This window comes from Lactuca saligna, chromosome 2 (assembly GCF_052625555.1).
Source record: "Lactuca saligna cultivar CGN05327 chromosome 2, ASM5262555v1, whole genome shotgun sequence".
Lineage (NCBI taxonomy): Eukaryota > Viridiplantae > Streptophyta > Magnoliopsida > Asterales > Asteraceae > Lactuca > Lactuca saligna.
In genome coordinates this window covers 89,842,482-89,858,670 of record NC_136418.1, presented here as the reverse complement: position 1 = coordinate 89,858,670, position 16,189 = coordinate 89,842,482, and the positions used below count along the sequence as shown (strand labels likewise).

The 16,189-nt window shown below is 31.1% G+C and overlaps 3 protein-coding genes across 5 annotated transcripts; all 3 read left to right on the top strand.

The window, feature by feature from the left end:
- Positions 1-1,385: 1,385 nt before the first annotated feature.
- On the top strand, positions 1,386-7,180 carry LOC145031158 (protein PSK SIMULATOR 1-like). Of its 3 annotated transcripts, none has more exons than XM_078979670.1 (13): positions 1,386-1,519; positions 2,064-2,398; positions 2,538-2,848; positions 2,939-3,031; positions 3,129-3,219; positions 3,313-3,406; positions 3,491-3,600; positions 3,716-3,785; positions 4,051-4,154; positions 4,317-4,433; positions 5,359-5,435; positions 5,552-5,596; positions 6,601-7,180. In XM_078979670.1, the coding sequence occupies exons 2-13, from the start codon at positions 2,102-2,104 to the stop codon at positions 6,905-6,907; spliced, it is 1,716 nt and encodes a 571-aa protein (XP_078835796.1). In that variant the 5' UTR covers positions 1,386-1,519; positions 2,064-2,101; the 3' UTR covers positions 6,908-7,180. The 3 variants fall into 3 exon arrangements, with proteins under 3 accessions (XP_078835796.1, XP_078835795.1, XP_078835797.1); XM_078979669.1 differs by having other exon boundaries at positions 1,386-1,610; XM_078979671.1 differs by lacking the exon at positions 6,601-7,180 and having other exon boundaries at positions 1,386-1,610; positions 5,552-5,600.
- A 5,397-nt stretch (positions 7,181-12,577) lies between these two features.
- LOC145028940 (receptor-like protein EIX1) lies at positions 12,578-15,703 on the top strand. Its single transcript, XM_078977623.1, has one exon. The coding sequence runs from the start codon at positions 12,590-12,592 to the stop codon at positions 14,264-14,266; it is 1,677 nt and encodes a 558-aa protein (XP_078833749.1). The 5' UTR covers positions 12,578-12,589; the 3' UTR covers positions 14,267-15,703.
- LOC145029860 (receptor-like protein EIX2) lies at positions 14,660-15,487 on the top strand. Its single transcript, XM_078978315.1, has one exon. The coding sequence runs from the start codon at positions 14,660-14,662 to the stop codon at positions 15,485-15,487; it is 828 nt and encodes a 275-aa protein (XP_078834441.1).
- Positions 15,704-16,189: the final 486 nt, after the last annotated feature.

Genomic DNA, 16,189 nt, shown 5'->3' with positions numbered 1-16,189 from the left:
CAGTTCGAAACAGGATGTTACACACCCTCTCTTGATCTGCATGCCTATAATGATGCTAATTGGGATAGTGATATTTATGATCGTAAGTCCACTACTAAGTATTGTGTTTTTCTTGGAGATTCATTGATATCATGGAAGAGTAAGAAACAAGATGTTGTCTTTAGTTCTTCTACATAATCTGAGTATCGATCCATGGCTATTGCCACTTGTGAGATTGTTTGGTTGAAATGGCTTCTTGCAGATATGGGTGTTCACATCTCTCAGCCTACCCCTTTGTATTTTGACAACGAGAGTACGATAATGATTGCCAAGAATTCAGTGTTTCATGAGCGCACAAAACACATTGAGATTGATTGTCATTTCACACGACATCATCTCTAAAAGGGCACTATCTCTTTTCCTTATGTTCCTTCCACTTTATAGATTGCTAATATTCCTACGAAGCCTTTGACTGCTCATCGATTTCATTTTCTATGTGACAAACTCTCAATACTTATTGTTGTTGCATTGTGAGTTTGATGGAGGATGTTAGCCTAATAAGATTTTGTGCTTTATTTTGTATTGAGTTTTATATTGGTCTTTTAGCTAGAAAACCCTAATTAGCTAGTATATATATTATGTCATTTCTTTTCATTGTATCTTGTACTTCTCATTTGATAATAATACGAAACCTTAGTAGTTTTATGTCTTGTTAGTTTACACTTTGGAAGTGTGAGCTTTGATGGAGAGAGTTGATGCCTTTGACACACATGATCATGGTGTTATATAAGGATTTAGAATATAAATGAAGAACTCTCATTTTCCTCGTAATGATTTATAGGTGTAAGTATGGTATTAAGTATATCCGTTTATGAAAAAATTGTTTGGAACCACACAAATATAGACCCTTGAGTTATGGATAATTATCACATCCATCATACTATAAATATTTAAGTCCAGAGGCCATATATGTCATTACATCAAATATTATGGTACATAATATAAATGTACCTAACATCTACTAAGTATTACAAAATAAATCTAAGATCAAGATAATGTGTTATTTTCTAACATGATAGTTACATGACCTTGAAATATGGTGTTTCCACTAACTTAATAAACGTTTGCGTAAGTTGGGTGTAAACAAAAATATCCTACATGTAAATTTTTTTAAGAATCCAAATAAATTAAAGTTCAATATCGACCCAATGAAGTTAAATTCTGCTCAAAATCAATTCAAACGATGAAACGATGTAACAATCTTTATAAAAATTCCATCATATTGGGTTGGGTGTTAAAGTACACGACGAAAAAAACAAAATGTCAGAAAAAGGAACAACGAATAAAAATAAATAAATAAAGCTGGAGGCGGGACAATAAAGGCATTTTAATATACGACCATGAAAAGTCTGAAACCGTTGACGAACACCGCAGCCCTTCCCTCTTGACGAACTCAGCACTTGAACTTTGACCTTTTCAGTCTTCACCTTCTTCCCCATTTCCGACACCTTCGATCGCGATCGTTCTTTTTTGGCTCAGCGTACGTCTGTTCCCCTTCTTCCATTTGTTATTTTGATCAAGAATTCACTTTTTCCCTCATACAAGCTTCACAATCTCTCAGTTTCTTTTGGGTAAGTATTTCCTTCACTCAAGATTTTATCATCTGGGTGCGTTTGCGTCTGTTTTATTTTTGTGGGTTTTGCGAAAAAATACGTTTCAGATGGTTGAATCATGAACTTGAGATATATAATTAGGTAACTTGGTATTTAATTGTTTATGCGTAAATCGTGGTTCGTTCCATAAAGATGGGATATACATCTTGACTGTATGTCTACAGTCCTTTTAACTTTTGTAATGATTTTTAAATTATGTAAGGAAAGTTTCTACACATCTAATTTGCTACAACTACAATACAAATTCAATGTTCTTCCAGTTAACTTCTACATCAAAAAACTAAGGGTAGTACTTGCTGTGTTATGTATCTATTGCTTCTCTTTGAATAATATTGTCTTTCAATGTATACCTCTAACTTCTACACCATTTTAGTGAATGTTCATATGACACCCTAATGTTTTTTTTTTCAGCTTAGATTTCCCGAGTCTTTTTTGGATTCACTAAAGATATGGGAGCTCGTTCTTCAAAGAGTTCAAACACTAAAATAGTGTCATCACATGCACATGGACATCATGTTACGGGTATACAACCACATGAGTTGAAACAATCACATTTTCAAGGAGACAAGACTCCTTCAAGAATAAGCACTAATAGTTCCACTCTTGAAAAAAAACAAACAAAAGAACCCGTTTCTACTCCCAAAACAAACGTATCCGAATATAGTGCCAATGAGGACGATTTTTATGATGGAATACCTCGCTTCCCCATGACTTTATCTGAAAAATCAAAATCAAGAAGATTCAGGGTATGTGACAGTGTGGGCCCCACCGGGTTACTAGAAGAATAACCCTTTTGCAAAAAAAAAAATATATGAATTTTTTTTTTTTTTTACCTTTTTAATTAGTAAAGTATCAAAAAATTTATATTTTGCTTAATGTTTTCAGGTGAGTGCACGTAAAGCTGGTAGCTTAGGGATAGAAAAAGCTGTTGGTGTATTGGACACTCTTGGAAGCAGTGTCACAAATTTAAATTCCAGGAGTGCTTTTGTAACGGGGCCCACAACAAAAGGCAATGAACTTTCTATTTTGTCTTTTGAGGTTGCCAATACGATTATGAAGGGTTCGAGTCTTATGAATTTTCTCTCAAATCAAAGTATACGACATTTAAAAGAAGTAGTGTTTATTTCTGAAGGCGTACAAAATTTAGTATCTAAAGATATTGATGAGCTTTTAAGAACAGTTGCTGCTGATAAAAGGTTCATAAAAATTAAAATCGTTCCTTTTTCCATTATCCATGATCCATGAGCTAAATTTATTTTTGTTGATTGGATATTTGGATTTTTTAGGGGTGAGTTGAAAATATTTAGTGGAGAAGTGGTTCGTTTTGGAAATCGATGTAAAGATCCTCAGTGGCATAATTTAGATGTTTATTTTGAGAAGTAAGTTGTGCATTTTTTTTTTTCTTTTATGACGTATATATTTTGTTATTAAATGCTATGTGGTTTTCATTTGATAAATAATTGTTTTGGTGTGTAGACAAAACAGGGGACTCACACGTGCTAAGCAATTGAAGGGGGATCCAGAAGTAGTGATGGAGCAATTGTTGACCTTGGTTCAACATACAGCTGTAAGCATCCTATTGGTGAATTTTGTTTTTTAAATGTAAGGATAAAATAGTCATTTATACTTAAGTGATAACTGAACACTCTTTGTGGTTCAGGACTTGTATAGGGAGTTAAGTGTGTTGGACAAACTAGAGCAAGAAGATCAACAGAAGAATCTAGAAGGGACTAATTCTAGTCCAGTTTCAAAAGGTGATTTATCTATGTGTTTTTTGTATACTTGATAAAGTTTTTATAATAGTTTATGAAATATTTTATGACACGTTAAATCTACAGAGTCATTTTCAGGTCACGAGCTTATGTTTCTTAAGCAAGAACTAAAAGACCAAAGGAAGCAAGTAAAACTTCTAAAGAAAAAGTCACTTTGGTCTAGGAGTATGGAAGATGTACGTTTTTTTTTCATGATTTCCATTATTGATTTCTACTTTGAAATGGAAAATTTTTAGTTGAAAATTCAGATATATTGATGGAGTGAGTTTAATATCTATTTATTTGATACAGGTTATGGAAAAGCTTGTAGATACTGTCATCTATCTAAATAGGCAAATCAAAAATGTCTTCGAATCCGCATGTATGTCAACATTGGCAAATTCAGCCCCTCAATTTTTTTTTCTTGCTATAAGGGTCCAACTTCCATATCTCTACAATGGAGTCAATACTCAATAGTCAATACAATGTTTTGTTGATAACATTTTTTCAATTTCCAAAACATATCCTTGATGGTGAAATAAAATCTTTCATATATAATGGATTTTCAAATGAAAAAGTCGTAGTTTGATAAAGTATTAATATTTTTATGTTTTATATTCATGAATTTGAGTTTTTGATGATTGCAGATGATGATGTGTCATTAAACGGATGTCCAAACATGCAGCATAAACTCGGGCCAGCTGGACTTGCATTACATTATGCTAATATTGTCCTTCAAATTGACTCGATTGTGAGTTGCTTTCAATTTTTTGACATCAAGTGATGTTTGGATAAATTATAATAATGAGAAAATGACTTATTGTGGAAACAACTCAATATCGTGACTTTCTGTATTAAGTCAAAAAGAAAGAGCTATTTATTTTGGGTTCATGATTTTGTGTTATTTGATTAGGTTTCTAGAAGCACCCCTATGACTTCCATTGCAAGAAGCACGTTATACCAGAGTCTACCACCAGATATAGAATTATCCTTTCGATCAAAGTTAACTTCATTTTGTGTTGGAAAAGAGGTACATTAACTTTTCTACAAGGTAGTGTTTGGTATGATGGAATTGGAGAAGGAATGGAATGGCTGATTCCGTTGGAATGACATAAAATTGTTTGTTTTGCATCATGGAATGGAGTGGACTGTTCTTGAAGGAATCTGATTCCTTCCATTTTGTTAATTTTTATCTCTTAGGCACATGGTGTTTTTTTTATTTATTTATTTATTTATTTTTTTTATTTTTAAATTTAAATTCCAACGTGGAAATGAAATTAAAATTGTAATATGATGCTTTTTTGTTTACAAAATATATAGTGACAAATATTTTTTGATTGTTACATGATTTTAATTAAATTAATTTTTTCTTTTTTAAAAACAGCTAGAAAATATTGGGTTTTATGCAGAAAAGTCTCAATATTTTGGGAAAATTTTTGATAAAGTCCCAAATCTTTATTTTTTTGAGCAGAAAAGTCTCATTATTTTGGGAAAATCACATAATTTGTTATTTTCTGTTAAAGTATTAAAAAAGATTTTTTTCGTTAATTTGGGAAAAATGTTAAATAATCAGGACTTTTATGTTCAAAAATAATTAAAAAAAAAAAGATTTAGGACTTACTTTGCTGCATACAACCCGAAAATATTTTTTGTTATATTCTTATTTTGGTGTTAATAAGCTTTTATTATTTTTAGTTTTTTAGTTTTTTAGTTTTGAAAATGATAAATTCTATAGTAACTACTAGATAATATATAGAATATTGTTTTAACCATACCTTGTAGTTACATGTATATAAAAATTTTCATTTAATTCCTACACACCAACCAAATGTGATCATGGAATGTAATCACTCATTCCATTACCTTCGGCATTCCATTCCATCCACTAAACACAACCGATTTTCCCTTTAACGATTCTACTAGTTAAGAATTTTATTGTATGTTCTTTTCTTCAGCTTGATCTTCAAGATATTAAAGCCGAAATGGAAAAAACTCTCTGTTGGCTTTCTCCTGTGGCCATAAACACAGCAAAGTAAGGAGATTTCAGCCTCTTTTTCTTTATTATTATTATTATGATTATTTTTTTTTTTCCATTTAATCAATTGTTTTTTCACTCTCTTTTTCTCATTTTCTTCGTGTTTCTAATAGGGCCCATCATGGTTTCGGTTGGGTTGGAGAGTGGGCAGACACCGGGTGAGTTCTTTCGAAAACCCATCTTAGTAGAAAGGGCTAAATGCAAGAAATAACAACGTATTTTTATTTATTAGCATCCTAATTTCATTTTTTTTTAAAGCATTGTATTTTCAATATTTTTCTTATTAAAGCATTTGTACTTTGGAAATTCCTCCCAATTATAGCAGTGAAAATTGCTTTCTTGTTGGTTAACCTTGTTATAATTGGGTAGATTTTTCAAAGGACGATGTCATAACTTGTAATAGAAAGAAATGAAAGTAAGATGTTGTAACAACAATTCAATGAAAGTAATTGCGTATGTCTTGCATTTAACCCTACTTTCATTTCTATCTTTCCCTCAAAAAAACCTACTTTCATTTCTTTCTATTAGAGCATTGCACTTTCAATCTTTTTCTTGTTAAAGCATTGTACTTCGAAAAACCTACCCAATTATAGCATTGTACTTTTACATTTTTTTCTTATTAGCACATTATACCTTGAAAAATATACACAATTATAGCAGTAAAAAATTGATATCTATTTAAATGGCATTGCTATAATTTGGTAGACTTTTCAAAGTACAATGCTATAATAAGCCGAAATGAAAGTAGGATGCTATAAATCTATAAAAAACAAATCAATGAAAGAACATTGCCTTTTCTTGTTTATAACCGTGTGAAGTTATGAAAAGCCACATGGGTTAAAAGATGAAACTGGTATGTTCTGTATGAAGTTCGGTCAATCTTTTTCTTATTAAAACATTGTACTTTTAATATTTTTCTTAATAACATACTATACTTTAAAAATCTACAACAATTATATGTAAAAATCTGTTTCCATTTAGATAACTTTGGTACAATTGGATAGATTTTTCATAGAACACCGTTGTAATAGGAAGAAATGAAGGTAGGATGCTATAATAAACAAATCAAAGAAAGTACATTGCCTTTTCTTGCATTTCACCCTATTGAAACTACAAAAATCCACATGGGTTGAAATATGAAACAAGTTTATTCCTTATGCAGTCCGGGAGGAGGGCGTAAACCAAACGGGCTAAATGATATAAACCGGATTGAAACATTTAACCATGCAAACAAAGGACAAACCGAGTTTTATATTGTTGATATGTTGTTGTGGCTCAACCATTTGATAAACCGATCCAAGATAACTGCAAATGTGGATGAAATGCAGTCAAATCCAGAGTCCCCAAAAGATCAAAATCAGAAACCATCACAAGAAGCTTCACATGTGTTGCCTCTTTCAAGCTCAGATGACCTTGTTTTAGAGCAAAAAGATGCTACTATTGTGAAGTGCATAGAAGGAAGTGAATAAATTACTAATGGTCTTGTGGATGTTGACTTTGATTTGGGACATGAGAATGAAATTTAGTTTGTATGTGTAAATAGACAGAAGGGTTTGTATGCATGAGCCATGAAGATGAGCTTATAAGGGGTTCCATGAGCATTCTAGTTATGTTTGTTGTGGTTAGGGGGGATGTTCATCTAATGGTGGATATGAATATGTATGTCTTGTAAAAAAAAGTTGTGTAAAGAGAAAAAAAAGGTGAAATTTATCGCAATAATGCATAACTAGATTTTTTTTTTATTGCTGTAAATAGAGTGAGGTGTATTTATTAGCCACGTGTTTTTATCAATTTATTTATTATATAGTATTCTGTTTTGAGTCGGTTATATTGCAACTTTGACAATCTATTTAATCATACCAAGGTCATCCACATTCCACATACAAAATAAATCATTGCTTTGATCTGATATATATTTTCAGACAAAATGACATGATTAGTCTTTGGGTTTACAAAAAGTTTGTGTGTTCAATCTTTATCTTTTTTCGTGATGTTGATTATCCATTTGGTTTCAATTTCTTGTGAGGTTGATCATTAACGCGTGTAAGATGATTTTTGTGCTATTTTTAATTTAATTTAGACTTTCTTTTATATATTTCGAACTATTTTTAATAAAAAATAATAAATAAAGTTGATCCCACCATATACTCACCCCACTGTCCTCTCACTTTAACCCCATTCTTTGGTTTACCAAATCTCCCACCTAAAATCCATGATCAAGTCCACAAGCATTTGGTTAAGTCGGCCATTCTTTGTTTTGCTCTACATAAATTGTCTTTCAATAGTGAATGTAGGTGGTGATGTTCCTGTAAGGTGGAGTTTATAGAGAAGGTTGGTGAATTTTTGGGCTGCTAACGACTGAGATCTGGTGTCAGTGAACCATATAAGTCGCGGAATGGTGTCATATTGACCACACTATATTGATCGCACCGGATGTATTGTAACAATACTCAACGAGGTAAAGAAATTTGGTCCATAAATGTTGTTCATTGCTTGTGAAAGAGAGGAGGTAATTCTGCGTACAAAGGTTTACAACCTCAGTTTAGCCATCACCATCTGAGTCGGGATGGTAACATTTAGAATAATGTTTTAAAAATCGGTTTTTAGTTGAACCGGCCGGTTCGACCGCCGGGTCAACCGATTTCTATAATTTTCATTTTTTTTTTCTATTTTCTTACACATACATAATATATAAATGATGAATTTGATGTTTACAAGTTCAAACATTAAAAATATACATAAAAATAAGTTGTAAATCAATCCAAATAAATTAAAATAACACATAACCATAAGTTTTATTGTTTTTACATCAATCCATATACGTCAAAAAGAAAATAAAATATAATACGGAAACAAAATATAGTTTTAGATGAACACAAACACATTAAAAAAAACTTTATAATATTACCATATGTTTTTATTTAGAAAAAACTAAATAGATTTGAAAAAAATCACCAAATTTTATTATGCAATTGATTCTTTTTCATTTGTTTTTATTTGGTTTAATCGGTTCAACTGGTTTATTTTGACCGGTTCAACCCGAATTTTCTAAAAACTGGCCGGTTCAATCCGGTTTAGAAATCGACATAAAACCGGTGATAGTTGAACCGTTTACTCCCCTGGTCCGCGATCCAACTAGTTTAACCGGCCTGTTCAAACCGGTTTTTAAAACACTGTTCTAGAGTACTGGAGATGTACACCAAGTTGTTTGAAAAGTTCTTTCTAGAATGCATTTAAGAAGGTTAGGTCCCGATCGGAAAGAATGCTTCTTGGTTGCCATGTAAACGGTAGATGTGGTGCAAGAAAAGTGTAGCTAATGAAAATGCACCATATTTGGGCATAACGCAACAAAATAGGCAAATATAAAGAAATGATTGATCATTACCCAAATTACATATCTTCCATATCTTCCGTTAGATAAAGAAATGCAGAGGTAAACATGGTAGGATACAAATTATTTTTTTCAAACCATATACCGTACCAACTATAGTTTATATAAAAAATTTGCTACTGATACCGTACTAATTATAATTGATACCAACAACTTGTTTGGTTAGTACAAATTGTATATATCATTTTTTTTTCTTTTTTTTTTTTTTTTTTTAATTTTAATTTTAATAGTTAAAAGGCCATTAATGGCTTAAGATAATTTTAGCATCTAGTAAAGAAATTATTTTTGTTTATTAAAGAATTCTATTATGTATCTTGGAAGTAACCTTTTATGTTTTTAATTTAATGTGGTAATAAGTGTTGACTACACTTAAATGGTTAATACCATGCTCTTAAAATTATAAACACTAAACACAGGACAATAAAAATATAAATTATGTAGTTGATGTTTAATCTTAAGATCTTTATTTTATTTTGAGTCTCAACGGAACCTCTCTCTCTCTTTCTATATATATATATATAGAAAGAGATATATATATATATATATATATATATATATATATATATATATATATATATATATATATATATATATATATATATATATATATATAGGGTTAAATTCATGTGAGACGGCCTAATTTTGTGAGACCGTGAGACGCATTTTTTTATTTTTTTCAGTTAATTCAAGTTCCAACAATAATATTTAAAAAAAGAATTTTTGGATTTTTCCATTTATTTTGTATTTTAAAATTATTTTTTAGAATATATACAGTGTAATATTCTATTAGAATATTTCACGTATTTCTTCAAAAAAATGGATTTTTAAAATTTTTTTTAGTTAATTCAAGTTCCGAAAATAATATTTAAAAAAAGAATTTTTAAATTTTTCCATTTATTTTGCATTTTAAAATTATTTTTTATAATATGTTAGTGTAATATATTCTATTAGAATATTTCACGTATTTTTTTAAAAAAATGGGATTTTTTTAGTTAATTCGAGTTCCGAAAATAATATTTAAAAAAAGAATTTTTGGATTTTTCCATTTATTTTGCATTTTAAAATTATTTTTAGATTTGACGTCACGATCTTACAAAATTAGAATGATCTCAAATGAATCTGAATATATATATATATATATATATATATATATATATATATATATATATATATATATATATATATATATATATATATATATATATATATATATATATATATGAGTTATAGTGAAAACTATAAAACACTAGCAATTTGAGATCTTTTGTCTGTACAATATTTAAAAAAAAAAAAATCATCCTTTGCTACATCTAAGAGATTCCAAAATCTTGTTTGAATTTTTTTTTTTCGTGTGCATATACACATTTCTTAAAAAATGTATACATGCATACAAAAAATATGAATATGCATCAAATAATATAGTTTTTTGGAAAAAAAAAAATCTTTTTTAATATTAACTTTGAAATATATAAAATATTTTCGCTAAATTCATTTTTAAAAAAATTATTTTTTTAATTCTACGAATATTTTGAAATGATAAATGATTTCCATAATACACACAGAATAAAAACTACTAAAAAACTGCAAACGGGAAATTATAAAATCATAATACACTATTTAACATGGTTCGGTCTAATATGAGATACATCCACGAGCGAACGAAAGAGATGAGATTTTATTAACACTAAAGATATTACAATCATATAACGCTAAACTGTATTTATAATCTAATAACTCAATGTAAGATATTACTTGTATTTTTGGATGCTAAACAAACAACTTTGCTTAAAAAAACTACCTCTACTTTGTGTCTTTTTTTTTTTTTTTTTTTGCTGTAGTGCATTAAAAAATGAAGAGAAAAAATCTATCTATAGTTTTTTGAGTCGTAACCTTCTTTAACATTCATACATATTTGATAAAAAGAAATTAAATATCCTTTTACTTTTCTTACTACTTATATTCCTATTCACATGATATGATTATAAATGTCTTAAAATATTATTAATATTTATTAAAATATAATATTTATCAACATTTTACATGACAAAAAATATTTAATTTCTTTATAATAAAACCATACTTTTGACTTTTATGATCATGCAATAATAGGTGCACAACCATCATATCTTTAAGATATGGAATTGTAGAATTTACATGTCTCACATGTATGACTTCTACCAGCATTCCAAGTTATATTTATGGCCCCTAAACTATAAATAACTTATTATTTTATTCATAAATTTATAAATCTGAACAAAGGGAAATTCGAATAGATATTTTTTTTATTCTTTTTATGTTAGAGATTAAGAGAACATAATAACAATAAATACAAACTTGGATAGATTCAACGATCGTGTTTATCAAACACTTTTCGAAATCTTTAATCTGTCCCTTTTGCATGAGGTACAAGAATTCAGAAGTGAGATAATCCAAAAATAAACCAATTCGAATTACAGACCTAATTCAAATTGAAAGTACATAATACCTTGCTTGATGTGTTCTTGAGAGATAGAGAAATTATGATGTAATTTCGCGTATAATACTTGAGGAAAAAGTGGTTAATATCGGTTAAACCAAAAATGGTGCCAAAACATGGTAGTTATTGGACACAACCGATACCTACATCATCATGATGTCGTCAATGAGTTTTTGGCGGAAAAATGCATGACCGGAGTCTCACTTGATATAAAAATCAATTTAGCTATGAGGGCGATGTCCCTAGACACCGCCAAGGGGCTGCAACCCCTTGGAACACTGCATCCAGGGGCGTTGCCGTTGGACCCCATACTCCTGAGTTCACATTTATCACACCAACTGTACACCACGCACTTTCAAGCTCGATTAGTAAATAGTACTCGGCCTATCTCACTGTTAATAATAATTACTATGTTGAGTTATCACTTATGAATATTTTAATATGTTTTCATCATTCATAATATCTACTATTTAGCATAGAATCTTGAAGTATCAATACGACTATTAATGAGAGTAACGGAGAGAAGTTAAAATTATATAAAAAAAGTTAGAAGTTTTAAAAGGTAAAAAATTCTTAAACTTTGAGACCAATTAAATAAATTACTCTTTATATCATGTCAATAGGACCAAAAAATCTCACAGGTAAGAGTAAACTACACGAATAGTCCCTATGGTTTGCGGTAATTTGCGTGCTTGGTCCCTAACTTATTTTTTTAACTCGGAAGGTCCCTATGGTTTATTTTTGTTACGCGTTTGGTCCATACTGTTTAATTTTGTTACGCGTTTGATCTCTATCTTATCTAAAAAGACTATTATTTAAAGAGGAAAAAATGATGGGATAGGTGAGGTAAGGTGAGGGGGTGGAATTAGGGGTGTGTTTATTTAAATAAATTAAAAAATCAAGGGAAAAATAGTCTTTTTAGGTAAGATAAGGACCAAACGCGTAACAAAAACAAACAGTAGGGATCTTCCGAGTTAAAAAAATAAGTTAGGGACCAAACGCGCAAATTACCCTAAACCATAGGGACCATTCGTGTAATTTACTCCACAGGTAACGATTTTCATCTTTCAAAACCAATTTTTTAGTTTATTGGTATGATATAAATGTAGTCTCAATTGACTGCACAATATTTTATTTTTGTTTTTTAAAAATGTTGACTAACAAATAGGAAACCGATTTTAGTCTTGACTTATTCAATTCACAGTTGCCATTATACAAAACCTTTTTCTGTGCATCTTCATGTATGCATTAATCCAAAAAAACCTAGTGGAACAAGATAAAACAATGATCGCCAAGATTCACTTTTACATTACGCATCCATGTGTTTTTATAATCTTTTCACTTGTCTTGCTACACCTTGAGGCTACAACTACCAATCAAAATATAGCAGTTGGAGGAGAAGAAGATGATGCTAATGGTGCTATCAAAAAATGTTCTGATGACGAGAGGCATGCTCTTCTTAATTTCAAATCACACCTTCAAGACACCGATGTCTTTTTCTCCACATGGAGAGATGAAGAAGATGACTGCTGCAGATGGCGTGGGGTGACATGCAATACCCAAACGGGCCATGTCACAATGCTTGAAGTTGGATCGAGTGGTCTTGTAGGTAAGATTAGCCATTCACTGCTGAACTTAACCTATTTGAATCATCTTAATCTTTCCTACAATTATCTTTATGGAACAATTCCCACGTTCATTGGTTCCATGTCTCTACTACGTTACCTTAAGCTCGCTGGCAATAATCTTAATGGAACCATTCCTAGATCGATTGGTTCATTGACCGAATTAAGTTTCCTTGACCTTTCATATCTCTCTCTTTATGGAACCATTCCTTTAGAGTTGGGAAACCTCACAAACTTACAAGTGCTTTCTCTCGGATTTGTTGGAAGGTGTAGAGTTGAAAACATAAAGTGGTTGTCTCATTTATCTGGTTTGCGAACACTTAATATGGATGGGATTTCATTAGATAAAGCAAACCATTGGGTAAATGTGATTTCGAGTTTCCGAAATCTATCATATTTAAGTTTAAGGGGATGTGAGCTCTCTAAGGTCATGTATCCATATTCTTCATTTGTTAACTCTTCTTCATCCATTGGTTTCCTTGATCTTAGAAACAACAATCTTAACTCCTCCATGTATCATTGGTTGTTCTCATTAACTAGCAATAGCCTTTTTGAGCTTGATCTATCTTACAACATGTTAGATGGGATACCCAAATATCTTGGTAACCTCTCTAATTTGGAAGTTTTGAAACTCGAGAACAATTCTGCTGTGATAAAATTTCCTGATTTTCTCAAAAACTTGTCTGGATGCTCATCCCTTACATTAGCATGGTTATATGCTTCAAGAAGCCGTTTTACAGGGTCAATATCTGATGATATCCAAAACTTTTCTTCCTTAGAATTATTGTACCTATCTGAAAATCAATTAAACGGAACTATAAGTGAGAAATTGTGGGAACTACCCATGCTTGGAATCGTTGACGTCTCTTTCAATTATCTTAGAGGTGGTATCTCTGAAAAGATTGGAAATTCGAAGATTTTTGTTATAGATCTTTCAAGAAACTCACTCGATGGAGTTCCTTCCACAGATAACATTTCAAGCCTTTTATATGTAGAGCATATTGATCTGAGCTCTTGCAAGCTAGGGCCTCGTTTCCCCAAATGGATTCAAACACTGAAAAATCTTACCAATCTTGATATTTCCAATACGGGAATTTCAGACGCAATTCCTCTAGAGTTTTGGAACATGTGGCCTTCTCGATTACATCATTTGAATCTCTCTTCCAACAACATCAGTGGAAAAGTACCAGATTTATTATCAAGTTTTGATGATAATGCAGTAATAGATTTGAGTTCCAATAGATTTTATGGTCCAATACCGAATTTCCCTTCAACTTTGAAATCATTAAATCTTTCCAGAAACAAATTCTTTGGAGGAATCTCTTTTTTGTGCTAACTTGTCCATGGGTATTTGGAGTTTCTTGACCTATCTCACAACTTTCTAGCCGGACAACTTCCAGATTGTTTGTGGCACTTCAAAGAACTAAAAGTTCTTAATTTAGGATACAACAATTTGTTTGGAAGGCTTCCTACCTCCATTGAATCTTTGTTCAAACTTGAGGTGTTGTATTTATACAACAACAACTTCTCTGGAGAACTGCCTTTGTCTTTAAAGAATTGCACAAGTTTAACCTCGTTAAATTTGGGTGTCAACAAGTTTTCTGGTAATGTGCCTATTTGGATTGGGGAGAATTTATCGGGCTTGTATGTTCTCATCCTAAGATCAAACAACTTCTTTGGAACCATACCTTCACAATTATGTCAATTAGCATATCTTCAAGTTCTAGACATGTCAATGAATAATCTTCATGGAATCATCCCCTCATGTTTGGATAATCTCACAAGCATGGTTCAAGAAGGGTTCTCAGAGAAACAAAATATACAAAAATATTCAAGTACTAAGAACACAACAGGTGTTGTTAATCTTTCATACAATGGAAGGTATGTTGACAATGCAATGATTAAGTGGCAAGGAGACGAACGTGAATTTATCAATAACCTACGATTGTTGAAGAGCATCGACTTGTCAAGCAACAATTTAACAGGACAAATCCCATATGAACTGATCAATCTTTTTGAACTACTTGCTCTAAACCTATCACATAACGCTTTGTTTGGAGAGATCCCATGGAAAATTGGTGAGATGAAAAAACTTTTAACTTTGGATTTATCTAGAAACAATTTTTCAGGAGGGATACCAATAAGCATGTCTCAAATGACTTTATTGAGTTATTTAGACGTGTCATTCAATAATTTGTCAGGGAGAATCCCATCTAGCACTCAACTTCAGTCTTTCGAACCTTCAAGATACAATGGAAACAAAGAATTATGTGGACCTCCCATTACAAAAATTTGCCCTGGAGATGAAGAATTGGAAGTACCACCTGTTATAGGTGAGAGTGAAGGTGGTGGGAATGGAATATATGAACTTTGGAGATGGTTTTATATTGGTGGGATCACTGGTTTTGCTACTGGATTCTGGATAGCATGTGGTGCTTTACTTGTCAACAATCGTGGAAGACATGCTTTCTTTCACTTTCTTGATAGCTTCAAAGATCAGGTTTATGTGAATGTAGTTGTGTTTGTTGTAAAATTACAAAGGGTTGTACGTGCGTAGTTGTCTATATCTAATTCTTCTTTTGATATCTTGTATTCTAGTATGTATTTTGTTTTGAACAAAACTATTACCTTGTATGAATTCTAGAATAGAGCACTAGAGCAGGCTATTTCGTCGCTATGGCAATACCAACAGATAATGATGGAGTTTCTACAAGGACGTAGTTTAATAAATAGTGAATTTTTTTATAGCATAGCGACATAATAAGCTATGGATGTTCAATCGCAAAATTTCACATAGTAGAATGTAGATACATTAAACTGTCGATTTAGTATCTGGCTAATTAGTTTTTGAATTTAGCCACGTCCTTTTCCATTTGTTGGTATTTTCTAGGGAAATTGCTAAATGGTATTTTCTAGGGAAATTGCTAAATATATTAATTACAAGAAACTAATTATAATAGTTAAACTTATAGGGATTTTTAGCATGGAATACTCGACAAAAATGGGAATAACCAACAGATTACGTAGAAATGAGAATCGGTTTGTGACACAACCGATTTCTTGTAATATTATTTTCTAGAGATTTGCGATTGGTATCTATATATTCATATGTAGTTGCTATCGGTAGGAAATTGGTTGTTATCATGGAAATGGGCCTTTATTTAGCGACAGATCAATTGTTAAGTAAATCTGTCACGACCAAACTTCTTTCAAAAAAATGTACTACTCTCTCTAATCATGCATGTACTATTATTATTTC

Excerpts from the sequence above, each read along its gene's own strand:
- LOC145031158 (XM_078979670.1), top strand. The coding sequence starts at position 2,102 with ATGGGAGCTCGTTCTTCAAAGAGTTCAAACACTAAAATAGTGTCATCA. Across the intron at positions 2,849-2,938 it reads ACAGTTGCTGCTGATAAAAG|GGGTGAGTTGAAAATATTTA; the intron begins GTTCATAAAAAT and ends TGGATTTTTTAG. Across the intron at positions 3,220-3,312 it reads CCTTGGTTCAACATACAGCT|GACTTGTATAGGGAGTTAAG; the intron begins GTAAGCATCCTA and ends TTTGTGGTTCAG.
- LOC145028940 (XM_078977623.1), top strand. The coding sequence starts at position 12,590 with ATGATCGCCAAGATTCACTTTTACATTACGCATCCATGTGTTTTTATA.
- LOC145029860 (XM_078978315.1), top strand. The coding sequence starts at position 14,660 with ATGTCAATGAATAATCTTCATGGAATCATCCCCTCATGTTTGGATAAT.